Genomic DNA, 27154 nt, shown 5'->3' on the forward strand with positions numbered 1-27154 from the left:
AACTGGTCTCATGATAGAAAGACAGAGAGCAGACTGAGAGCAGTAGCAGAGTAAAACCAGCAGCAGAGTCCCAGTGAGTCAGGTCAGGACTGGGAACACTGGTCTCTCCTCAGTGTCTCTGCGAGTGGAGTCTGGGAGCCCTGGGTGGCCTCACAGGTCACAGATCCCAACCTCCTCCACTGGTCTGCAGGGAGCCTCAGGGTGCTGCTCCAGCTGTAGAGGCCGTCCTTCTCCAGCACCCCAGGGCTCCTGCTCTCCTCCCAGCTGCTGCTGCTGATGCAGCCGTCCACCTTCCAGACCAGACTCCAGTCTGAGGGGAAGCCCTTGTTGGCCAGACACATGAGCGTGGCCTTCCCCTGCTGCAGCTCCTCACTGGAGGGGGGCAGCACCGTCAGGGTGGGACGGACATCACCTAGGAGACACCAATCAGCTTAGAGGACAGGGATCACACAGCTGTCAATCAACCATCAGACACTTGGACACCTTTACTGTGTGAGAGTTGATTTTCTCCTTTAAGGAGTTTCTGTCAGATGGTTTTTCTGCTCCATCAGTCACTCACTCACACATTGTTTCACTTCCCTTTAAGAAGCCTCTCATGCAAATCAGCACAGAGACAATCATCATACAGAATGACCTCAAATATATCAAACTACACTGGACATAAAAGCAGCAGATTTGAAAAAACTGTAAAAATTTCACATCAAACACATCAAAAAACCTGATCATACAATACTTTAAAGGATTTAGAGAAAACATTAATAAAGACAGAAAATGAAAGAAAAACAATCAGATGTTCTTTATGTGGATATCAGTCATTCTTTGGCGATTATTAAAACAAACAAAAATCCAACATTATTTAGTACAATAAAAAAGACAACAGAAATTGCACCTTTTCAAATACTGATGTGTATCTTCACTCTGTTCAATTTTACTTGAATAAAGTATGTTTGACTTCATCATAACAAAAGTTATCATTGTGGAGGAAAACTAAAAATTAACTTTAGAAAACATTTTTACAGTAGACTTGCAGTTTTATCTTCATCATCAAGTCATTTGAATGTCAGTATGACAGGAATGTTTAAAAAAAATGCTTGTAAAGCTGCTCTGAGTGTGTCTCCATGATAAAAGAGGAGAAATAATATCAAAAATACTAAGAGCTTTATGAACAAAACAAACATTTAAAAATGGATTTTCTATGTGAAACTTCAAACATCTACAAGCAGTATTAATTTCTCCTCCAGTAAAACAAATTCAAATAAATGTTAAAATTCCAAAGGAAAACTGTCCTATAAATCCTGCCATTAATAATCCTGATATATATAATTATCATGAACCTATGTTTATCATAGATTATGATAAATGAAAATACATTTTGTCTGAATACATCCCACAGTGATGGTGATTTGTGTGGCTGTGAATAAGTGGGAATTCACAATAATATTCTGCAAGTAAATCAACTCATCCAACTCAAACCAAAGCTTTTTATAAAAAGGAAGTAACACATTCCTAATCAATACTCTGGTAAAGTGATTGATCCATTGATAATCAGCATCATCAGAGTAATCCAAGTCCCTGTTGGAGTCGGTCAGAGCATTTCCATAGAGAGCCACTTTGCATCAGCAGCACCATGCTCCAGTGCTCTGGGAGAGTTTATAGTCCTGAGAGTTGAACACTGGATGACTGACAGCTGTCCTTCATGACAACAGAAGCCACAGAAATCCTCCTCATCAAAAACATGACTTTGATCTCTGTCCTCATCTGGACTCTCCTCTGCTGCTGCTTCACAGGTAAAGTCCAGAGAATCAAACTCCTCTCCTCTATCAACATCTGTCCCTCTGAAATGAAGCTGACAAAACCATGATGCTGCTTTATGTTTGTGTCTCTGTATCCTCAGAGTCCAGAGGTCAGGTCACAGTGACTCAGCCTGGAGCAGTGAGCTCTGCTGTGGGAGGCTCCGTCACCATCACATGTAGGACCAGTAGGGATGTTCATGGCTCTAACTACTTAGCCTGGTACCAACAGAGAGATGGAGAAACTCCTAAACTGCTCATATACTATGCCAGCTCTCGAGCATCAGGGATTCCAGGTCGTTTTACAGGCAGTGGATCAAACGCTGACTTCACTCTGACCATCAGTGGAGTCCAGACTGAAGATGCAGCAGTTTACTACTGTCAGAGTTTTCATGTCATCAACAGTCAGTATGTGTTCACACAGTGAAAAAGCGTCATACAAAAACCTCCCTCAGTCAGACTGAACAGAAACTGAACTGACTGCTGCAGCTGGAAGCTACTGCAGAGACTGATACACTTCACTGAGGACACACACACACACACACACACAGAGAAAGACACAATGTCAAGTGAAACAAAAAATGATCTTGGTGGAAATCAAATTAATTTCTCGATCACAGCTTCTAACCCAGTATAATCTCCTGACAGTTAATTTGAAAAGACTTGGTCATGACCTTTGACCTCAGCTTCATACTCAATCACAGCTATTTGAACTTTATCAAATTAAAAGGAATCACAAAGACACAGATCAGCATCAGAAACATTCATGATCAAAAGTCACCCAAATTGGAAAATTCATTTTTTTCACTCTGTTGTTATTTTACAGATTTCATGCACGCACACACGCACGCACGCACGCACACACACACACACACACACACACACACACACACACACACACAGGCCAGAAAGACACAGACACATGCACAAACAGGACCCAAGTGTCGTACAAAAACCTCCCTCAGTCAGACTGAACAGAAACTGAACTGACTGCTGCAGCTGGAAGCTACTGCAGAGACTGATACACTTCACTGAGGACACACACACACACACACACACACACAGGCCAGAAAGACACAGACACATACACATGCATTAATGGAAAGATGTCACATCGAGGGGGTTGCCCATGGACAGGCATTCCTAGCAGTTAAAGGTTTCGTGCCTTGCTCACAACAGCTCTTCAGCTCCCAGTCCCCACTCCTTGTTCAGTCCATATGGGGACCTGAACTGGGGACCCTCTTGTTCCCAAGCCATGTCCCCACAGACTGAGTGACTGCCACCAATGTAAATGTAAACATATGTTATAGTGGGGCGGCTTAGCTCAATATATCGCAGCAATCGTTCATTTTGTGATGAAAGCACAAAATTTGGTACACTCATTGCTGAATATATGTTGAATGAATCTGGATATTGGGGCATCGCAAAAACACACCCTAGTTGCTGTAGCAACCATTTATTCAATAAAATTAATCAAATTAATGATTCATTTTTTGGATGAGAATTACATGAAAACTTTCCAACCGATTTTCACAAAACTTGGTGCAGGCATGTAGCATGGTCCAACTTAGAAGCTATTACATTTTGGAGTGGATCCAATTAACGGGACGGGTCCATGGGCAGGTAGGATTCAATTGCCTGCACTAGCCACCAGGGGGCGAGTTTCTGATGCCCCAATATCCAGATTTGTTCTAAATATACTTGTCAACACATCTGCCAGATTTGGTGCTTTTATCACAAAACTGAACGATTCTAGAAAAATATTGAGCTATGGTGCCCCACTAATCTGGCAAATGATTAAAATATTTTCATTTTTTGCTTTTTAAGGAGCAACACAGGAAGACAAGCCAAAGAGGAGGCCGTAAACTGTGAATGAGAAGCTAATAAAACGTTTTTAAAAGCTCTTGTTCTGTTCTATTACATTTTTATAAAGCTTTTTCCACTTTAATATGCCTCTAAATTATATTTGTGGCACTAAAAACATGAAACAGCACCTATAGGATAGCCAAACCATTCCATGCCAGTAACCACTGGCAGCCATTTTTGGTTGGTTGGTCAGTCCACAAAGCTTTTCTTGAATAATTCAAAAAGTACTTAACCAAAAATGTTCGAAATCTGCGTACTGCAAGTAGAGACCATGGGTAACTATGCCAGAAAAAATGACCAGGATTCATTCATAGGTGGCGCTATACTAAGCATTTCAAAATGAAAAATTTGCTTTTCTTGAGGTTGTGTATATGCATGTTGTGTGGATGCATGCATGCATGAGGTCGCAGTTATTGCAAATTTGCGCTTGTTCTTAATTTAATGTGAACTGTGAGTGTCTAACTGTATTTTTCTTAATTTAATACATATTTACATTTTTAAAATATTGTAATGAATCATTTAAATATTTTTGATTAATTTTATTGAATAAATGTTTGCTACGGCAACTAGGGTGTGTTTTTGCGATGCCCCAATATCCAGATTCATTCAACATATATTCAGCAATGAGTGTACCAAATTTTGTGCTTTCATCACAAAATGAACGATAGTTTAGCTATGCCGCCCCACTATTATGAACAAAAAGCTTTATATCACCTAGAATCATGAAAATATAAAAGACATAAATGACCCACTTAATGTAACCACATTCATACAAGTGTATGTGTGTTACTTAAGTGTTAAATCGGCTGACAGACAGCAAGAGACAGAGACTGTCCTCTCATCTCTTTCATGTTATTGGTGACACAGGCATGCATCAACGTGTTGTTTGTCTGCCAGAAAAGCTCTGTCAAAATTGACATTTTATCCTCTTATAAGACATACTTTTATGTTGCATTTTTAGACATTTTCATTTTTACCTGCTTATTTGACCCGGTTAAACAATTTCAGTCATCGGATGTCTAGATTTGGTATAAATAGAGTTATTGAAACACTTCTATGCCTGGCAGAAACCATCATCACTGAAAACTTGTCCAATTCCCATTCATCTCAGTGGGCCAAGTAAGTTTCACTCTTTGGAGGACCTAAATCTGCTCTGATCTCTGCCCAAGCCAGGATATATGATAATGAAGATAACGCTGTGGAGTCCTCACATGTAAGCTTTTATCCTGTGCCTCTGCTAATCAATAGCTAAACCTGGAGTAGCTGAATTTCAACACACACTATACATCTTTGCTGCTGTAGCCATTTCTCTCTGTTTCCCCAGCTTCCATCTGAACCCAGCATGCCACCACTCACCATGCCATCCGGGTGTGACCACTGCCTTCATCTGACTCAAAAGTTGCCAAGCTGGAAGGACGAATCTCCAACCTTTACCAACTCTACTTTCCCAGCTGCCCAGGGAAATAGGCTCCCCTGCATCCTCTTCCTCCCAGTGAAATTCAGTTCACAATCCAGTTCATATCCTGGATGAAGAGAACTTCCCCCTGCTTTCAGAACACCATCGCAGCTCGTCCCTGCTGCCATTACCCGACGTGCACCAGTGTCCCCTGTTCCGGGTGCTCTGTCAGGCTGTTAGGTCACTTCCTACAGCCACTGACCCAACCTGGCTGCCCGGGCTGTGCGCTCAACTTCTGACAGCAAGTTTCTATTGCTCACTCCTACATCTCTGGTTGCTGGTGACTCCATTGTAAGAAATATTAAATCCAAAACTGCAGTGTCCCTTTGTGCATACCTGGTGCTAAAATGGTGGTGTCAGCACTCTGTCAGAAGACTTCATTCGCAAATATCCACATGGGACTGAGCTCGAAATGCGACGATGCTGGTGTGTATTTCAAAAGCGCTGTCAATCACAAAGGGGTTCAGCCTTGTAGACAGTTCCTCCAATCATCATGCATACACCAAGCGTCCTCTCCCACCTACCGCTCCATTAGGTCCCAGGGAAGCTGAGCCTCCCTGACAGTGACAATTTTGTTGCATTTATCCAATGACCGTCTCGCTTTGCTGCATGAAAAAAACCTGCTCAGTGCTGTCTCATAGGAATGCTTGGAGGCTCCGCGTCCACCGTGCTGACATGAGAATGTATGACAGGGAGGCACGTTTAATGCAATGTAAATTCCTTTTTTAATGTAAATTCAAAGTGCATATTTGACCATTTCTTCTATGAAATTTTAGGGGAAGTTCAGCCTCCCTTGTTGTCTCAGAGCAATCGCCCTGTTGCACACATGGTTGCAGTCAGTTTGTCCATCACACAACTTGTGTTTTATCGACAATTTCAATCTGTTGACAATTGCTGTCAATTGTAATCTACAGTATTTGTTTTCTGTACTCACTCACAGTCTGGCTCTAGGCCTATACACACTACCATATATGCAACCACCCAGGTTGTATATGACATTACATTAGCCTTGGATAGCAAAATGTCATGTGCTGCTCTGTCTATAGACTTGTCTAAGGTATTCGACACAGTTGACTATTTGTTACTTTTAAATAAACTGTCCCAAATTGGTTTTGATTTTGTCAGCTGCCTGTCTTTTGAAAACTACCTCTCCAATAGACTGCAGTGTGTAAAGATGTGTGATGTTCATTCCAATTTTTTAAATATTAAAGGTGTCCCACAGAGCTCAGTGTTAGGGCCAATATTATTTCGAATCATGTAAATGTTAGCTGTATGCAGACAACACAAATTTATATTGTATTGCAATATCTGCTCAATCAGCCATTAAAAGTCTACAATTGTCTTTTGATTCACTTCAATTTCAATTACATAACTATAAGTTAGAACTTAACTTAGACAAAACCAAATGGATGCTATTCACCAAGGCTACTCGTACTGAGTCTTTCAAAATTCATTCTGCAAACGGCTCATCCATAGAGGGAGTCAAACAGTACAAATACCTTGGTATCTGGCTGGATGACAGTCCTAATTTTAAGCACCATACTGAAATTTTGACTGCCAAATTGAAGATAATACTTGTCTTTCTGTACAGAAACATGAGCCTTTAGTACATAGGAAAAGAATTGCAGAGTGTATTTTGGTCTGTTTTGGATCTTATATATGGAAAAGCTGCTGTCTCTACACTAAAATCACTAGACGTTGGCTACCACTCAGCCCTAAGGTTCATATCAGGTGATTGTTACAGCACCTACCACTGCCAAGTTTACCAAAAGGTTGGCTGGCCACATTTGGCTGTGAGGCGGTAACAGTTCTGGTACTTGTTTATTTATAAAGCTTGGTTGCAGATGTTTCCACCCTACAAGTCATCACTCTTAACTCTGTCCTCACAAATTCTTGGTACTCATTCAGAGAATAGGTTGTTGTCTCACACTCCTTTAATCAGAACAGAACTAGAAAGAATGTTATTTTCTTACAGTGCATCTCATACATGGAATAATCTACAAAAGACCTTAAACTTGGACACTCTGCCACCTTTTGACTGTATAAGTGCCTTATTTCTGATCTTGTTTTAATTGAGTGCACATGCTTTTATCTACGCCTTAGCAGGTCATCACCCTGTATTTCTACTTTAAGAGCTCATTTATTATTGTTGTTTTGAATGATTTCATTACTGTTTTAATTGATATGCATGATAGTTATGTGTTTGCTTATTGATTGTTTTATGTCTTTATTCATGCTCAGCATCATCGAAAATATGTGTCTCCTTCAATTCATCTCCTAAATCTTGAATAAAGGCTTCAGTGATTGAATGAATGAATGTCCTTTGCTGAAGTTGATCAGTCTCACTTAAATTTGTTTTGGTGGAAAATCTTTAATTGGATTCATGTTATGTGACTTTATGCAGCTGATACACTGCTTTTTATTTCTAATCCCCAATACCTTCTTACTATTAAGACTTTGAATTTAAATCAGAATAATTTCCAGGTAGAATTTAACAACACACAAACCTAACAGGTGAAATTTCTTGAAGTACAGACATCAGTAATAACAGAGAGCTTTGTGTTTTACTATTAAGATGGTGTTACCATGTGTATTGTCACCAAAATAAATGAACTGATGTATAATGGGAACTCATATCCACAGTCTGAAGCCCATTAAAAAATACTTATTACTGTTGTGGCTTTTGTGCATTAGTTTGAGTAATGCTCCGAATATATAACATATGTCCAAGAAATGAAGTCACATGACGACACTCATATGATACATTTGATCAAATCTTTATTGCTCTGAGATATTGAAACTATCAACACAAGCAAGAACATGTTCACACTGAAACATCATGAGAGAGACAGAGAGCAGACTGAGAGCAGTAGCAGAGTAAAACCAGCAGCAGAGTCCCAGTGAGTCAGGTCAGGACTGGGAACACTGGTCTCTCCTCAGAGTCTCTGAGAGTGGAGTCTGGGAGCCCTGGGTGGCCTCACAGGTCACAGAGCCCACCTTCCTCCACTGGTCTGCAGGGAGCCTCAGGGTGCTGCTCCAGCTGTAGAGGCCGTCCTTCTCCAGCACCCCAGGGCTCCTGCTCTCCTCCCAGTTGATGCTGCTGCTGCTGCCGTCCACCTTCCAGGCCAGACTCCAGTCTGAGGGGAAGCCCTTGTTGGCCAGACGCATGAGCGTGGCCTTCCCCTGCTGCAGCTCCTCACTGGAGGGGGGCAGCACCGTCAGGGTGGGACGGACATCACCTAGGAGACACCAATCAGCTTAGAGGACAGGGACCACACAGCTGTCAATCAACCATCAGACACTTGGACACCTTTACTGTGTGAGAGTTGATTTTCTCCTTTAAGGAGTTTCTGTCAGATGGTTTTTCTGCTCCATCAGTCACTCACTCACACATTGTTCCACTTCCCTTTAAGAAGCCTCTCATGCAAATCAGCACAGAGAGAATCATCATACAGAATGACCTCAAATATATCAAACTACACTTGGACATAAAATATCAGAATTTAGACAAATTATTAAACGTTTTCCTCCCAAACATTGACGATACATTACCGTACAAAAACCTCTCACTGTAGAGAGACACGGCTCTCTGACTTTGACACAAACAAACTCACCAAAAATATTCCCAGTTTACCCAGATTGTGTAATAACTGGTTTAACCATTTAGAGACTGATTCACAAACTATGAATATACAACATTTTCTATGTGAAACTTCAAACATCCACAAGCAGTATTAATTTCTCCTCCAGTAAAACAAATTCAAATAAATGGAAAAATTCCAAAGGAAAACTGTCCTATAAATCCTGCCATTAATAATCCTGATATATATAATTACCATGAACCTATGTTTATCGTTGATTATGACAAATGAAAATACATTTTGTCTGAATACATCCCACAGTGATGTTGATTTGTGTGGCTGTGAATAAGTGGGAATTCACAATGATATTCTGCAAGTAAATCAACTCATCCAACTCAAACCAGAGCTTTTTATAAAAAGGAAGTAACACATTCCTAATCAATACTCTGGTAAAGTGACTGATCCACTGATAATCAGCATCATCAGAGTAATCCAAGTCCCTGTTGGAGTCAGTCAGAGCATTTCCATAGAGAGCCACTTTGCATCAGCAGCACCATGCTCCAGTGCTCTGGGAGAGTTTATAGTCCTGAGAGTTGAACACTGGATGACTGACAGCTGTCCTTCATGACAACAGAAGCCACAGAAATCCTCCTCATCAAAAACATGACTTTGATCTCCGTCCTCATCTGGACTCTCCTCTGCTGCTGCTTACGTCCAGAGAATCAAACTCCTCTCCTCTATCAACATCTGTCCCTCTGAAATGAAGCTGACAAAACCATGATGCTGCTTTATGTTTGTGTCTCTGTATCCTCAGAGTCCAGAGGTCAGGTCACAGTGACTCAGCCTGGAGCAGTGAGCTCTGCTGTGGGAGGCTCCGTCACCATCACATGTAGGACCAGTCAGAATGTTTATAGCTCTGACTACTTAGCCTGGTACCAACAGAGAGATGGAGAAACTCCGAAACTGCTCATATACTATGCCAGCACTCGAGCATCAGGGATTCCAGGTCGTTTTACAGGCAGTGGATCAAAGTCTGACTTCACTCTGACCATCAGTGGAGTCCAGACTGAAGATGCAGCAGTTTACTACTGTCAGAGTGAACACTACATCAACAGTCAGTACGTGTTCACACAGTGAAAAAGCGTCGTACAAAAACCTCCCTCAGTCAGACTGAACAGAAACTGAACTGACTGCTGCAGCTGGAAGCTACTGCAGAGACTGATACACTTCACTGAGGACACACACACACACACACACACACACACACACACACACACACACACACTGTGCACACACAGTTCTCATTATAATCTCTTTTTCTTATTTGATTGATTTGATTGATTTTGCGAGTTAATAAAGAGGAAACAAGCTCAGACAGTAAATTTGAAAAGACTTGGTCACGATCTTTGACCTCAGCTTCATACTGGATCACAGCCATCTCAACTCTGTCCAGTTACAAGAAAATATTGACACACAGAGCAGTATCAGAAATATTCATGATAAAATGTAGTCCAAACAAAACTTATAAATGAATGAATGAACTTTCTTTAATCTCTGACTTTTCTTCTTTATGCAAATAAAACCTATAGAGCGCATACCTAGCTATACTTTGCAACAAAAGTCATCTTCATCCTAAGTTAACCCTATGGGCCCTAGGCGTTTTTGGGGGTATTTTTGCCATCAATTCATGTCCTCCTATGTGCCTGTATTTTATATTAATTTTTATATCAATGAAAAAAACAAATCCGTGTGACTAAATTCTTACATTTTTACATGTATCTCACCATAGCAAGTTGGAAAATGATATATTCTGCTATATATGAAGAGGGCAGACTCTCTGGAATCTGGCAATATAAGAACCATGATGGTGGGACATTCTGACACTTCACAGTTGTCCAAAACATGTGGTTTGTGCCAGGCGGACATGATTGCCAGTATTTTTTCATTATTGCAAGAAATTCCATTGACTCATTCACAAGTCAAAAATGTGTTTTATCTGAAAGAAACATGCAATATTTACATCTAAGATAACTAAAAAAATAGTCAACCAAGTGCAATGATGTCCTCCAAGATAATATTTGCCACTTTGTTTGCAGTAAACAAAGTCTGTTGTTGTTGGTGGAGGGGGCACGTGTCCCCCTCAATGTATATGGTGACTACGGCCCTGTCAGCATGCATAATTAGGCCTCAGTTGTCTGGGTGCGCAAAGGTGAAGTGGCTGGTCTTGTTATGCAAAGTTTGATGGAGTGTCAACTGGACAATATGGAGATATTTGCATCTTGAAAGCCGGACCATAAATGTGGATAGACAGGGAGAAACACACGCAAGCCTAAGACGTGGTAAGATACGATATTCCTCACTATATGAAGTGACTGATAACAAGATCTGTATAATGGATTGTAAAGAAATTCGTCAGGTTTTTATTTTGTAGACAATCAATCTGTATTTACAGCGTGATGGGATGACAACACAATGATGTGTGTGGTATCACATGAAAGCTCTGCTCCTGCGCTTTCATGTGATATGCGTGGCATTTCTGTGCGACCCTGCATTCGCGAGTAATCCATCCAAGAGTGATGTGTGTGCAAAGCTGCATGAAAGCTCAGTCATTCATGATTTTAGTGTAACTTTATCATTTTTTTTTCACTGTGAAAACACTGGACTACCAACAAGTGCTTGGTCTTGTCGGAAAGCTATGATTCTGCTGTTTCACGTGATATGCGTGGCTTTGCTATGACGCACGGTCACGGAGAAAATCAAAAGAGAAGAACAGGTGTGAATTTGGACGCACTATGAGTCGTTCAGGCCCATAGGGTTAAGACACACCAGCACAACATTGCGATGTGTCTTGACTGGAAAATACAGAGGTGGATCAGATACTTCAAGTGCTGCTCAAGAGTCAATGCCTTATCGAAAGTGACACCTACATTTCTGAGGAAAGATTGAACAGATGATAAAATTGAAATATCTGAACACTCTAACATTGAAACTTTTATAAGATGTAAGAAACATATCAGCATATAAAGCATCTTCTTAAAGTAACACCATAGTAAAATCATCTTTTAGACCGACGATGTTCAATTATACATGAAGAGCAGCTCTTCTGTTCACTTACTGTAGACTTTGGTATGTACACTTTCTCAGAAGTGTTTAAATTAATATTGATCTCATCGCTAAAATAATTTTGGGTGATTTTTTTTTCTCCTTCACACCTGAAGAACAAAAAAACACTGTAGATGTTAAAACATACTCGCAAACAGAATCAACTTTATTATGTGGAGGAAGCAAAATAAAATTCTCTGGGACAAAATTTTCTTTATCCTTTCATACCTTATTATGTAGTGAACCATTGAAATAAACGATGCTGTCACCACTGAGATATGAACACCATGATATGTTGAGGACAGCTACAGCTGACTGACTCTGTGTGTTTGCATATGTGTCCTGCCTCTCTGCTCCCTGCTGTTAAGAGACCAGTGTTGATCAGTGGCTGTCCAGGCCTTTCAGAGCCACTGACACGCTGACAGCACCATGATGATGTCACTGATTCTACTGCTGGCCACCCTGGGGCTCCTTGTTCAGGGTGAGACTCTCTTCTGAAAACTTTGCTTCAGGATGCACCCAGGTTCACCTCAATGATGTTCTGCTATGATGGAGAAACACTGAAACAAGCAGCATTTACCTTCTTCCACCTGTTCTCCATGTTAAAGAAATGATACTCTTCTGTCTGGATGTTGATCATCTCTCTCCAAACTGGATTTGTCTCAATAACCCTTCTGCTCTTTTGCATATTTTCCAGATTCATCAGGAGAAATCATCCTGACTCAGTCTCCTGGATCTCAGTCTGTTGTTCCAGGACAGACTGTCTCTATCAGATGTAAAGCCAGTTCAGATATGAGCCACTACCTTCACTGGTGCCTTCAGAAACCTGGAGAGTCTCCGAAACTTCTAATTTATTATGCTACAGCTCGTCAGTCTGGTGTTTCAGATCGTTTCAGTGGAAGTGGATCTGGGACTGACTTCACTCTGACCATCAATGGAGTTCAGACTGAAGATGCAGGAGTTTATTACTGTCAGCAGGGAGGTTACAGCTGGCCGTTCCCACAGTGATACAACGTCGTACAAAAACCTCTTCATTTGGAGAGGAACTGATCTGACTCAACAGCTGCACAGACACTGAAACACTAGTTATATATTAATAGTTCTAATGACTGTTGTTGTGTAAATGAGATACATACTCAAAAAAGTAAGATGGAGAAATATAGATAGTGTAATATTAACACAAATAATTAATACATTTCTGAAAATTAATGATATTTCTCTCTAAGTTGTAAGTTAAATAAAAACATATCAATACCAATTTTAATTCAACTTTTTAGGTTCAAAGTTTGAAAGTTACATTTCAATGAAACACACTGAGAGGTTTCCAACAAACTAAGACTTTTTTCAATGACACATGGAAACAGAATGTAGTACAATAAGACATTAGCAGTTCCACCAGTTTCATTTTATTTAAGATTGAGGGCCCTATTTAGATGCTCTAAAGTGGATGGTAGAGGGCGCATAATACATGTCGCAAGTGTCATTGCTATTTAGATGCAGGCGCAGTTGTCATTTTCACGCCCTGCGCCCTTATCGTCTAACTAGCAAATGAACTTGCGCTTCTGTGGGTGTGTTGGTCTAAAAATGAGGAGTGGTCAGGCGCAGTCATGGCGCGTTGCTAGTTAGATGACGTAAAAAGCAAATGTGCCAGTGACCAACAAAAACCTGGTCTAAAGTCAACGGTGCAGTATTTCACTGTTAAACAAGTTAGTAATATGCGTCTCTAGGCGGGTGCACAACGCGCGTGCACTCTGCTCAGACACACACGGAGCAGCCACACATATGCAAAAGATAACAAATAAAAATATGATTACAATGTGAAAGGTTATTATTGTGCACATTAAAATATTTATCAGAAACACGTCTTAATGGTCAGTCATTAATCAGAATGATCTAATCGCAGTAATAATGGTCATCATAATCTGTAATAATGACAAATGAAATTGTGAAATTATCTGACCAATCAATCATTTTTTTGATTGAAAACCAAAGCTCACACATTGCATTTATTTAACATGTTATACTAGGCTACATTATATACTAGGCTACATTATATTATTATATCGTTATCTGAGTGTACAGAGGACACACATGCAAATAAGAGGCAGAACACAGCTCTAGGAAACGTGAAAACAATTAACAAACGTGGGTGGGGGAGAAAACGCTGAACAGGTCCTAGCTGCAGGATCAGCACCTTGGGGAGCTCTGCGGCAGTCCTGACAGCTGCGCTCTGTTATATGATGAAAACAGGTTCAAATAATATTCCACAGATATTTAGTAAGATCTTTCTTGTATTAGTGATCCCACGCCTGCTTTAGCTCGGGGAGCTTGGGTGCCTGTCTGCTGTCCCCGTAGATCTGGTTCTGATGGGCCTTCACCTCCCGCACGAGGAGATCCGTCTCCTCAGCTGTAAAACACTCACTCTTTCCAGTTGGTAGGTCTGCCATCTAACTAGCTCTCCACCATGCGCTCCAATTGCACCTCTTTTAAAGGGAATGAGAGGTGACACTCTGATTGGCTTATTGAATGATCCGCCCAAAACACACCCATGACTAATTCACAGAGTAAGTCCAACCCTTTTAGACTCTCCGCCATGACGCACAGTCTAAAAACGCGCTGTCTAACTAGCAAGTGACTGGGACACGCCCATGCGCCGCACGCCTGGCGCTTCGCGTTTAAGACCACCTAAATAGGGCCCTGAGTGTTTTATGTAGATTCAATGCACCCACATGTTGACTTTGAAAAATGTGACAAATGTTATTTTTATATACTTTTTATTTTTCTCATTGATGGGGTTTTTATTTCAGACCTCAACATTTTTTAGTTAAAATCTTTGGAGATGTATTTAAAGGACTGACTATATTGTCTTGATGCAAATGAATGTTCATGAAACAGGAATCCTCATTCACCTCAGGGTGAAGATATACCTGGGTGACTTTACATGGAATGGTTAATGTTCTAAAAAAAAATCAGCAACACCAGCATTAAATATTTGACATAAGAACATCATTAAAGAACCATGTTATATCATCTTATGCTGATGATAATCTGCAATTTGCTTCTAATCTTTAAAACTCTATTAAGTCATTTAGATTTGACACATTTTAAAATAATTTCATCAAAATTACCCTGATCCATAATTATACTGCTAGAGACACTGTCAGATGAACCTCAATGACTTAGTGGATAAATGCCATTATATGATTCAAGAAGTCATTAATGAAACCATCACCAGCAGTGAGACAATCTAACTGTGACATGGGTTATAATCTTGTATCTCTTAACATGTGGGAGAAGGGAACTGTTGCAATAAAAGTATTCATACAATGTTTTTTATTTGCTTATGTTTTATTATACAGCATTAACAGCATAAGCACTATGACAAGAATAAAAACATTGCTGTTTCAAGGTGAGAACTGTTAAACTGGTCTCATGATAGAAAGACAGAGAGCAGACTGAGAGCAGTAGCAGAGTAAAACCAGCAGCAGAGTCCCAGTGAGTCAGGTCAGGACTGGGAACACTGGTCTCTCCTCAGTGTCTCTGAGAGTGGAGTCTGGGAGCCCTGGGTGGCCTCACAGGTCACAGATCCCAACCTCCTCCACTGGTCTGCAGGGAGCCTCAGGGTGCTGCTCCAGCTGTAGAGGCCGTCCTTCTCCAGCACCCCAGGGCTCCTGCTCTCCTCCCAGCTGCTGCTGCTGCTGCCGTCCACCTTCCACGCCAGACTCCAGTCTGAGGGGAAGCCCTTGTTGGCCAGACACATGAGCGTGGCCTTCCCCTGCTGCAGCTCCTCACTGGAGGGGGGTAGCACCGTCAGAGTGGGACGGACATCACCTAGGAGACACCAATCAGCTTAGAGGACAGGGACCACACAGCTGTCAATCAACCATCAGACACTTGGACACCTTTACTGTGTGAGAGTTGATTTTCTCCTTTAAGGAGTTTCTGTCAGATGGTTTTTCTGCTCCATCAGTCACTCACTCACACATTGTTTCACTTCCCTTTAAGAAGCCTCTCATGCAAATCAGCACAGAGACAATCATCATACAGAATGACCTCAAATATATCAAACTACACTGGACAGAAAATATCAGAATTTCGAAAAAATCTTTCATATCCAAAACCTTGACTAACCATTACGTATTAATGGCATATTTAGTGGAAACAGAACCAGAAATAGAAATTAAACAGATTACAATCAAATGTTCTTAATGTGGATTTCAGTCATCATTAAAAAAGTGTTCAAAATATTTTCAATATCTAAAACACTAGATGACAAAATGAAGTGATCTTGCGCATTTTCTAATACCTACTTTTATCTACACTCTGTTCAACAATATTTAACAACTGATTCTGAATTTGTTCTAAAAACAGGTATTATTTAGGAGGAAAATTTATATATAATATCAGAAAACATTTGAAAAACAGGTTTGCAGTTTTATCATCTTTATATTTCAAGCTTTTTTTTAAAATCCCAGTGTGATGGAATTTTGTGAAGCCACTGTGAGTTACTCTCCATGGTTTAGGAGGAGAAATGAGAGCATGAATAATAAAGTAAACAAATCGAGTTTCTTTTAATCTATTGCAAATATTACAAATCAGAATATGGTATCTAGTATTTGTGAAGAAACTTACTTCCAACATCCAGTCTGGTTCCACCACCAAAAGTCCACCACAGTGATACAAACTCATTGAGCCGCTGTACAAAAACCTCTCACTGTAGAGAGACATGGCTCTCTGACTTTGACACACTGAACTAAACCTACAAGCACTCAAATGCAATTTTATAATTTAAGTTGGAAATAAGGATTTATCATCTAGTTTAATTCGTCATTTTCTTTCCAATCACCTCTTGATTTTCTATTTCAAAATCAGTCTGTCTTTCAGTGCAAAATATTTCTGTAAAATTAAATAATAATATAGAAGTTCCAGAGTGCTGAGTATAAAGGCAGGAAAAAAGCTCTTCAATAAAAACAGGTTTTTGAAAGTTTGACTTACTTCCAACATCCAGTCTGGTTCCTCCACCGAACGTGTACCACAGTGATACAAACTCATTGAGCCGCCGTACAAAAACCTCTCACTGTAGAGAGACACGGCTCTCTGACTTTGACACAAACAAACTCACTAAAATCAGTCTCTGTTTGTAAGATCTTGCCAAAAACATGAAAACTGACAATAACACAGAGACACAGAATTCCAGATTGCATGTTTTTGATATGTTTTTTAATTTCAAATGCAATTTTTGTTAATTTTCTCCAGTGGTTAATTAAAATAATACAAAAGATTTTAGACTTGATAAGATTAGAATGATGTCATTGGCAACCTGCGCAGAATTTGTATTTGGCTTCTAGTTCACCAAAGGTAGATACAATGCACACAGCACACCTTTAAAAACATACAGAGTGTACAGCATACAATATACAGTCGTGCAAATGGATGAGGTAGCAGAAAATAAGTTCTATAAATAATGCAAGAAAGCAGTTCTTATTAAATAAATGTTCCCTGATGCAGCTGTTCTGTGTTCAATGCCTGCATGGAACAGGGAATAAAAGACTTTTTGAAATGTTCCAGCTGGCCCTTAGGTGCCTAAATCAAACATTTTGAAACAAAAGTTATGAAGTCGTTAAAATTTTATCAAATTGGAGATATTTCTAACTACACTCTGATAAAGTGATTGATCCATTGATAATCAGCATCATCAGAGTAATCCAAGTCCCTGTTGGAGTCAGTCAGAGCATTTCCATAGAGAGCCACTTTGCATCAGCAGCACCATGCTCCAGTGCTCTGGGAGAGTTTATAGTCCTGAGAGTTGAACACTGGATGACTGACAGCTGTCCTTCATGACAACAGAAGCCACAGAAATCCTCCTCATCAAAAACATGACTTTGATCTCCGTCCTCATCTGGACTCTCCTCTGCTGCTGCTTCACAGGTAAAGTCCAGAGAATCAAACTCCTCTCCTCTATCAACATCTGTCCCTCTAAAATGAAGCTGACAAAACCATGATGCTGCTTTATGTTTGTGTCTCTGTATCCTCAGAGTCCAGAGGTCAGGTCACAGTGACTCAGCCTGGAGCAGTGAGCTCTGCTGTGGGAGGCTCCGTCACCATCACATGTAGGACCAGTCAGGATGTTTATAGCTCTAACCATTTAGCCTGGTACCAACAGAGAGATGGAGAAACTCCTAAACTGCTCATATACTATGCCAGCACTCGAGCATCAGGGATTCCAGGTCGTTTTACAGGCAGTGGATCAAACTCTGACTTCACTCTGACCATCAGTGGAGTCCAGACTGAAGATGCAGCAGTTTACTACTGTCAGAGTTTTCATGTCATCAACAGTCAGTACGTGTTCACACAGTGAAAAAGCGTCATACAAAAACCTCCCTCAGTCAGACTGAACAGAAACTGAGCTGACTGCTGCAGCTGGAAGCTACTGCAGAGACTGATACACTTCACTGAGGACACACACACACACACACACACACACACACACACACACACACACTGTGCACACACAGTTCTCATTATAATCTCTTTTTCTTATTTGATTGATTTGATTGATTTTGCGAGTTAATAAAGAGGAAACAAGCTCAGACGGTAAATTTGAAAAGACTTGGTCACGACCTTTGACCTCATACTGGATCACAGCCATCTCAACTCTGTCCAGTTACAAGAAAACATTGACACACAGAGCAGCATGAGAAATATTCATGATAAAATGTAGTCCAAACAAAACTTGAATGAATGAATGAACTTTCTTTAATCTCTGACTTTTCTTCTTTATGCAAATAAAACCTATAGAGCGCATACCTAGCTATACTTTGCAACAAAAGTCATCTTCATCCTAAGTTAACCCTATGGGCCCTAGGCGTTTTTGGGGGGTATTTTTGCCATCATTTCATGTCCTCCTATGTGCCTGTATTTTATATTAATTTTTATATCAATGAAAAAAACAAATCCGTCTGACTAAATTCTTACATTTTTACATGTATCTCACCATAGCAAGTTGGAAAATGACATATTCTACTATATATGAAGAGGGCAGACTCTCTGGAATCTGGCAATATAAGAACCATGATGGTGGGACATTCTGACACTTCACAGCTGTCCAAAACATGTGGTTTGTGCCAGGCGGACATGATTGCCAGTATTTTGTCATTATTGCAAGAAATTCCATTGACTCATTCACAAGTCAAAAATGTGTTTTATCTGAAAGAAACATGCAATATTTACATCTAAGATCAGAGAAAAATAGTCACCCAAGTGCAGTGATGTCCTTCAAGATAATATTTGCCACTTTGTTTGCAGTAAACAAAGTCTGTTGTTGTTGGTGGAGGGGGCACGTGTCCCCTTCAATGTATATGGTGACTACGGCCCTGTCAGCATGCATAATTAGGCTACAGTTGTCTGGGTGCACAAAGGTGAAGTGGCTGGTCTTGTCATGCAAAGTTTGATGGAGTGTCAACTGGACAATATGGAGATATTTGCATCTTGAAAGCTGGACTACAAATGTGGATAGACAGGGAGAAACACACGCAAGCCTAAGACGTGGTAAGATACGATATTCCTCACTATATGAAGTGACTGATAACAAGCTCTGTATAATGGATTGTAAAGAAATTCGTCAGGTTTTTATTTTGTAGACAATCAATCTGTATTTACAGCGTGATGGGATGACAACACAATGATGTGTGTGGTATCACATGAAAGCTCTGCTCCTGTGCTTTCATGTGATATGCGTGGCATTTCTGTGCGAGCCTGCATTCGCAAGTAATCCATCCAAGAGTGATGTGTGTGCAAAGCTGCATGAAAGCTCAGTCATTCATGATTTTAGTGTAACTTTATCATTTTTTTTTTCACTGTGAAAACGCTGGACTACCAACAAGTGCTTGGTCTTGTCGGAAAGCTATGATTCTGCTGTTTCACGTGATATGCGTGGCTTTGCTATGACGCACGGTCACGGAGAAAATCAAAAGAGAAGAACAGGTGTGAATTTGGACGCACTATGAGTCGTTCGGGCCCATAGGGTTAAGACACACCAGCACAACATTGTACGATGTGTCTTGACTGGAAAATACAGAGGTGGATCAGATACTTCAAGTGCTGCTCAAGAGTCAATGCCTTATCGAAAGTGACACCTACATTTCTGAGGAAAGATTGAACAGATGATAAAATTGAAATATCTGAACACTCTAACATTGAAACTTTTATAAGATGTAAGAAACATATCAGCATATAAAGCATCTTCTTAAAGTAACACCATAGTAAAATCATCTTTTAGACCGACGATGTTCAATTATACATGAAGAGCAGCTCTTCTGTTCACTTACTGTAGACTTTGGTATATACACTTTCTCAGAAGTGTTTAAATTAATATTGATCTCATCGCTAAAATAATTTTGGGTGATTTTTTTTTCTCCTTCACACCTGAAGAACAAAAAAACCACTGTAGATGTTAAAACATACTCACAAACAGAATCAACTTTATTATGTGGAGGAAGCAAAATAAAATTATTTGTGACAAAATTTTTCTATCCTTTCATACCTTATTATGTAGTGAACCATTGAAATAATCAATGCTGTCACCACTGAGATATGAACACCATGATATGTTGAGGACAGCTACAGCTGACTGACTCTGTGTGTTTGCATATGTGTCCTGCCTCTCTGCTCCCTGCTGTTAAGAGACCAGTGTTGATCAGTGGCTGTCCAGGCCTTTCAGAGCCACTGACACGCTGACAGCACAATGATGATGTCACTGATTCTACTGCTGGCCACCCTGGGGCTCCTTGTTCAGGCTGAGACTCTCTTCTGAAAACTTTGCTTCAGGATGCAACCAGGTTCACCTCAATGATGTGCTGCTATGATGGAGAAACACTGAAACAAGCAGCATTTACCTTCTTCCATCTGTTCTCCATGTTAAAGAAATGATACTCTTCTGTCTGGATGTTGATCGTCTTTCTCCAAACTGGATTTGTCTCAATAACCCTTCTGCTCTTTTTCATGTTTTCCAGATTCATCAGGAGAAATCATCCTGACTCAGTCTCCTGGATCTCAGTCTGTTGTTCCAGGACAGACTGTCTCTATCAGATGTAAAGCCAGTTCAGATATGAGCACCTACCTTCACTGGTGCCTTCAGAAACCTGGAGAGTCTCCGAAACTTCTAATTTATTATGCTACAACTCGTCAGTCTGGTGTTTCAGATCGTTTTAGTGGAAGTGGATCTGGGACTGACTTCACTCTGACCATCAGTGGAGTTCAGACTGAAGATGCAGGAGTTTATTACTGTCAGCAGGGAGGTTACAGCTGGCCGTTCCCACAGTGATACAACGTTGTACAAAATCCTCTTCACTTGGAGAGGAACTGATCTGACTCAACAGCTGCACAGACACTGAAACACCAGTTATATATTAATAGTTCTAATGACTGTTGTTGTGTAAATGAGATACATACTCAAAAAAGTAAGACAGTAAGAAATATAGATTGTGTAATATTAACACAAATAATAAATGCATTTATTAAAATTAATTATAATTCTCTCTAAGTTAAATAAAAACACAACAATACCAATTTTAATTCAACTTTTTAGGTTAAAATTTTTAAAGTTATATTTAAGTGAAACACACTGAGAGGTTTCCAACAAACTAAGACTTTTTCCAATGACACATGAAAACAGAATGTAGTAAAAATAAGACATTAGCAGTTCCATCAGTTTCATTTTATTTAAGATTGAGTGTTTTATGTCGATTCAATGCACCCACGTGTAGACTTTGAAAAATGTGAAAAATGTTATTTTTATATACTCTTTATTTTTCTCATTGATGGGGTTTTTATTTCAGATCTCGATATCTTTTTAGTTTAAAATCTTTGTAGATGTATTTAAAGGACTGACTATATTGTCTTGATGCAAATGAATGTTCATGAAACAGGAATCCTCATTCACCTCAGGGTGAAGATATACCTGGGTGACTTTACATGGAATGGTTAATGTTTTAAAAAAAAAAAATCAGCAACAACAGCATTAAATATTTGACGTAAGAACATCATTGAAGAACCATGTTATATCATCTTATGCTGATGATAATCTGCAATTTGTTCCTAATCTTTAAAACTCTATTAAGTCATTTAGATTTGACACATTTTAAAATAATTTCATCAAAATTACCCTGATCCATAATTATACTGCTAGAGACATTGTCAGATGAACCTCAATGACTTAGTGGGTAAGTGCCATTATATGATTCAAGAAGTCATTAATGAAACCATCACCAGCAGTGAGACAATCTAACTGTGACATGGGTTATAATCTTGTATCTCTTAACATGTGGGAGAAGGGAACTGTTGCAATAAAAGTATTCAGACAATGTTTTTTATTTGCTTATGTTTTATTATACAGCATTAACAGCATAAGCACTATGACAAGAATAAAAACATTGCTGTTTCAAGGTGAGAACTGTTAAATTGGTCACATGATAGAAAGACAGAGAGCAGACTGAGAGCAGTAGCAGAGTAAAACCAGCAGCAGAGTCCCAGTGAGTCAGGTCAGGACTGGGAACACTGGTCTCTCCTCAGTGTCTCTGAGAGTGGAGTCTGGGAGCCCTGGGTGGCCTCACAGGTCACAGAGCCCAACCTCCTCCACTGGTCTGCAGGGAGCCTCAGGTTGCTGCTCCAGCTGTAGAGGCCGTCCTTCTCCAGCACCCCAGGGCTCCTGCTCTCCTCCCAGCTGCTGCTGCTGCTGCTGCCGTCCACCTTCCAGGCCAGACTCCAGTCTGAGGGGAAGCCCTTGTTGGCCAGACACACGAGCGTGGCCTTCCCCTGCTGCAGCTCCTCACTGGAGGGGGGCAGCACCGTCAGGGTGGGACGCACATCACCTAGGAGACACCAATCAGGGACAGGGACCACACAGCTGTCAATCAACCATCAGACACTTGGACACCTTTACTGTGTGAGAGTTGATTTTCTCCTTTAAGGAGTTTCTGTCAGATGGTTTTTCTGCTCCATCAGTCACTCACTCACACATTGTTTCACTTCCCTTTAAGAAGCCTCTCATGCAAATCAGCACAGAGACAATCATCATACAGAATGACCTCAAATATATCAAACTACACTGGACATAAAAGCAGCAGATTTGAAAAAACTGTAAAAATTTCACATCAAACACATCAAAAAACCTGATCATACAATACTTTAAAGGATTTAGAGAAAACATTAATAAAGACAGAAAATGAAAGAAAAACAATAAGATGTTCTTAATGTGGATTTCAGTCATTCTTTAGTGTCTACTGAAAGAAATAAAAATCCAACATTATTTAGTACAATAAAAAAGATAACAGAATTTGCACTTTTTTAAATACTGATGTGTATCTTCACTCTGTTCAATTTTACTTGAATAAAGTATGTTTTACTTCATCATAACAAAAGTTATCAATTTGGAGGAAAACTAAACATTAACTTAACTAACTAAAACATTTTTACAGTAGAATTGAAGCTTTATCTTCATCATCAAGTCATTTGAATGCCAGTATGACAGGAATGTGTAAAGAAATGCTTGTAAAGCTGCTCTGAGTGTGTCTCCATGATAAAAGAGGAGAAATAATATCAAAAATACTAAGAGCTTTATGAACAAAACAAACATTTAAAAATGAAATTTGAAACATTATTTTACAGTATGGTATTTGATATTTCTGTATAAACTTCTTATTAAAATCTGACTTACTTCCAAACTCTAGTCTGGTTCCTCCACCAAAAGTCCACCACAGTGATACAAACTCATCGAGCCGCAGTACAAAAACCTCTCACTGTAGAGAGAGGCTCTCTGACTTTGACACACTGAAGTAAACCTACAAACCCTCAAGATGAAACTTTAGCATTTAAGTAAGAAATAAAGATTTATCTTCTAGCTGCATGTTTTATTTTCATTACAATGGATGTTTGATTTTCTCATTCAAAAGCTAACTTTGTCTTTTAATGCAAAATATGTCAAAAAACTAAATGGAAAGGCAACTACTGTTTCTTGCCTTTTAAATATATAATATAAAGAAAACATGGCTGCTGAAAAAATAAACATTTTAAACATTTGACTTACTTCCAACATCCAGTCTGGTTCCTCCACCGAATGTGAACCACAGTGATACAAACTCACTGAGCCGCCGTACAAAAACCTCTCACTGTAGAGAGACACGGCTCTCTGACTTTGACACAAACAAACTCACCAAAAATATTCCCAGTTTACCCAGATTGTGTAATAACTGGTTGAACCGTTTAGAGACTGATTCACAAACTATGAATATATACACAACATTTTCTATATGAAACGTCAAACATCTACAAGCAGTATTAATTTCTCCTCCAGTAAAACAAATTCAAATAAATGTTAAAATTCCAAAGGAAAACTGTCCTATAAATCCTGCCATTAATAATCCTGATATATATAATTATCATGAACCTATGTTTATCGTAGATTATGATAAATGAAAATAAATTTTGTCTGAATACATCCCACAGTGATGGTGATTTGTGTGGCTGTGAATAAGTGGGAATTCATCATAATATTCTGCAAGTAAATCAACTCATCCAACTCAAACCAAAGCTTTTTATAAAACAGGAAGTAACACATTCCTAATCAATACTCTGATAAAGTGATTGATCCATTGATAATCAGCATCATCAGAGTAATCCAAGTCCCTGTTGGAGTCAGTCAGAGCATTTCCATAGAGAGCCACTTTGCATCAGCAGCACCATGCTCCAGTGCTCTGGGAGAGTTTATAGTCCTGAGAGTTGAACACTGGATGACTGACAGCTGTCCTTCATGACAACAGAAGCCACAGAAATCCTCCTCATCAAAAACATGACTTTGATCTCCGTCCTCATCTGGACTCTCCTCTGCTGCTGCTTCACAGGTAAAGTCTAGAGAATCAAACTCCTGCTCAACCTGGAGCAGTGAGCTCTGCTGTGGGAGACTCCGTCACCATCACATGTAGGACCAGTAGGGATGTTCATGTTTGAAGCAACTACCACCTTTTAGCCTGGTACCAACAGAGAGATGGAGAAACTCCTAAACTGCTCATTTACCTCACCAGCACTCGAGCATCAGGGATTGCAGGTCGTTTTACAGGCAGTGGATCAAACTCTGACTGACTGCTGCAGCTGGAAGCTACTGCAGAGACTGATACACTTCACTGAGGACACACACACACACAAACACACACACACACACACACACACACACACACACATTTAGATTAAAAAACCGTAACTTTCCTAAGTCTTTTCACATGACACTTTTCTTTTTCAAGCAAATGAAACCTATATAGCACTACAAATACACTTATTTTTAAACTGGTCCTCCAGGAAACCAGTGTCCAGTATCATGTGAAACCAAGTGAACTGTAGGAGCTAAATGGATGTTTCACCCGGCTTGACCTGGCTGCTGCAATTTGCACGGTTGATGCCACGGCTTCCTTGGCTGTGTCGAGTTAAGACAATAAACTGTAGGTTCCAGTTGCAGAACAACCATCATGTTTATTCATTCCAACAAAACACAGGTTCAATAAATGTCCATTTTTTTATCCTTTATTCAAACTGAACACACAGCACGTTGTACACTGTACTGCACATCAGTGGTCAAAAACCTTTTGCTCCTCCAGGTTGAAACACCTGACAGAAACAATGTTGTTCCTACCTTTATACACTAGTGCTCCAAGTGCCAGTACAGCGCTACCAGTGTACATCCATGGTAAACACAATTCATGTCTGCTGAGTGGAATGACATATTTGGCTCTTACATGAACTTTGACATATTTTAAGGCACATTGTCAACATGTTTCTTTTCCTGAACCTAACCTACATAACTTTACTTTTCTAAACCTAATGTACATAACTTAACATTAAGCACTAAGTTGTTAGATATGATACAAACCATTGTGTGTGAGTTTTCACAAGACATCACACAAACTGTTGTATAACAATACTTTGAAAACCAACAAGCCCTGATCATTAGCCTGGTTCCAGACCATAGACCCCGCCCACTCAACTGAGTAGGCTTGTATCTCTGGTCTGGCATACTTCAATGAATTTGCGATTTATCTCGTCCAAACGCCGGACGGACCAATGAACACCAGGGGTGGGGGCGGGTCTAGCGATTAGCCAATCAGCGCCACGCTGATGTCAAGCTGTACGCCGGTGGGTAACTGGTGAGGATAGCAACAATGGTGACCGCTACAGATCCTACAGACCACATTAACGATGCTATCGAGGTATTTCGCCACTACTCGCGTTAATGAACGACCAAATTAAGGAAGCTGCTAAACTGGATTTAACGGCGATGCAGCTGGGCGTGCACGACGACGGAGACATTTTAAACGGGCAATGCTCACTTGTTTTCGGCACCCTGAGGCATGGATACTAATGACGTCAGATTCTGGGTGAGTCGTTGATCTCTACTGATTGGTTAGGGAAAAAATCAAATTCCCTCCCCCTTGTAAATCGCCTTCAGTGGAAGCCATGTCAGACTGAAGGTTCTGGAAGCTTCAGTCTGATACTCAGGCTACCTGATCATGAGACGTTTCTGACCTCCTAGTGTTTAGGCCTGTATAACATCATTAATATACTGTAGGAGGGTGCCCGACTGTGTAGACCTCTAAAAGTGATCACAAGTTTCTTGAACTGGATTTTTTCTGTAGGAGGAAGCGAGCAACAAAAATGAAGACAGTGATATGAGATCTTTTTAAGGACCTGGTCAAAGGCCATATGACAGCCCACTGGACCACTGGTTAGTGATGCATGGATGTGAAAGACATGGCAAAACACAGTTACAACAGAGTAAATGGACAAATAAGTAAGTGCAGTGAAATCTTCATCTTAGCTTGAGGCACACCTGCACAACATTTTATATTGTATCTTGACTGAAAAATACAGAGGTGGATCAAACACTTCAAATGCTGCTCAAGAGTCAATGTCTGTTTGAAAGTGACACCTATATTTCTGAGGGCAGATTGAACAGATGATACAATAGAAACATCTGAACACTTGAACAATTAAACTTTAAAAAGATGTGAAACATAAAATTCTCAAACATCGTCTTCAAGTAACACCATAGTAAAATCATCTTCTACATAGATGATATTCATTTATACATGAAAAAACCTGCAGCTTCCCTTCCTCTAGTTAATAATGTGGACAGTAACTGAAGCAGCTCTTCCGTGTACTTTTCTCTGCTTTTCAAATTTCCGACAAGTATTAATTGCAGATATTGAAGCTCTCCATTTTCTCAAAAGTGTTTAAATTAACATTAATCCCTTCGCTAAGAGAATGAACATGATGTCGAGCAAAACAACATCAGTGTCCTGGTGTGAAACCTTTTT

At 39.9% G+C, this 27154-nt stretch overlaps 5 gene segments (V, D, J or C); 2 read left to right on the forward strand and 3 right to left on the reverse strand.

Moving 5' to 3' along the window:
- The window catches only part of LOC125905370 (Ig kappa-b4 chain C region-like), a 29257-nt gene extending 12815 nt beyond the window's left edge, over positions 1-16442 (reverse strand). The window contains exon 1 of the C gene segment in view: positions 16428-16442.
- Positions 12106-12924, forward strand: LOC125905361 (immunoglobulin kappa variable 6D-21-like). The segment is given in 2 exon segments: positions 12106-12276; positions 12493-12924. Coding segments are annotated over 2 exon segments (363 nt in total).
- LOC125905373 (Ig kappa-b4 chain C region-like) lies at positions 15114-23931 on the reverse strand. The segment is given in 2 exon segments: positions 15114-15626; positions 23878-23931. A coding segment is annotated over 1 exon segment (255 nt).
- On the forward strand, positions 17609-18581 carry LOC125905355 (Ig kappa chain V region 3381-like). The segment is given in 2 exon segments: positions 17609-17723; positions 17831-18581. Coding segments are annotated over 2 exon segments (414 nt in total).
- Positions 20812-23886, reverse strand: LOC125905209 (Ig kappa-b4 chain C region-like). The segment is given in 3 exon segments: positions 20812-22663; positions 23509-23560; positions 23878-23886. Coding segments are annotated over 3 exon segments (390 nt in total).
- Positions 23932-27154: the final 3223 nt, after the last annotated feature.

Source organism: Epinephelus fuscoguttatus, linkage group LG17, assembly GCF_011397635.1.
Source record: "Epinephelus fuscoguttatus linkage group LG17, E.fuscoguttatus.final_Chr_v1".
Lineage (NCBI taxonomy): Eukaryota > Metazoa > Chordata > Actinopteri > Perciformes > Serranidae > Epinephelus > Epinephelus fuscoguttatus.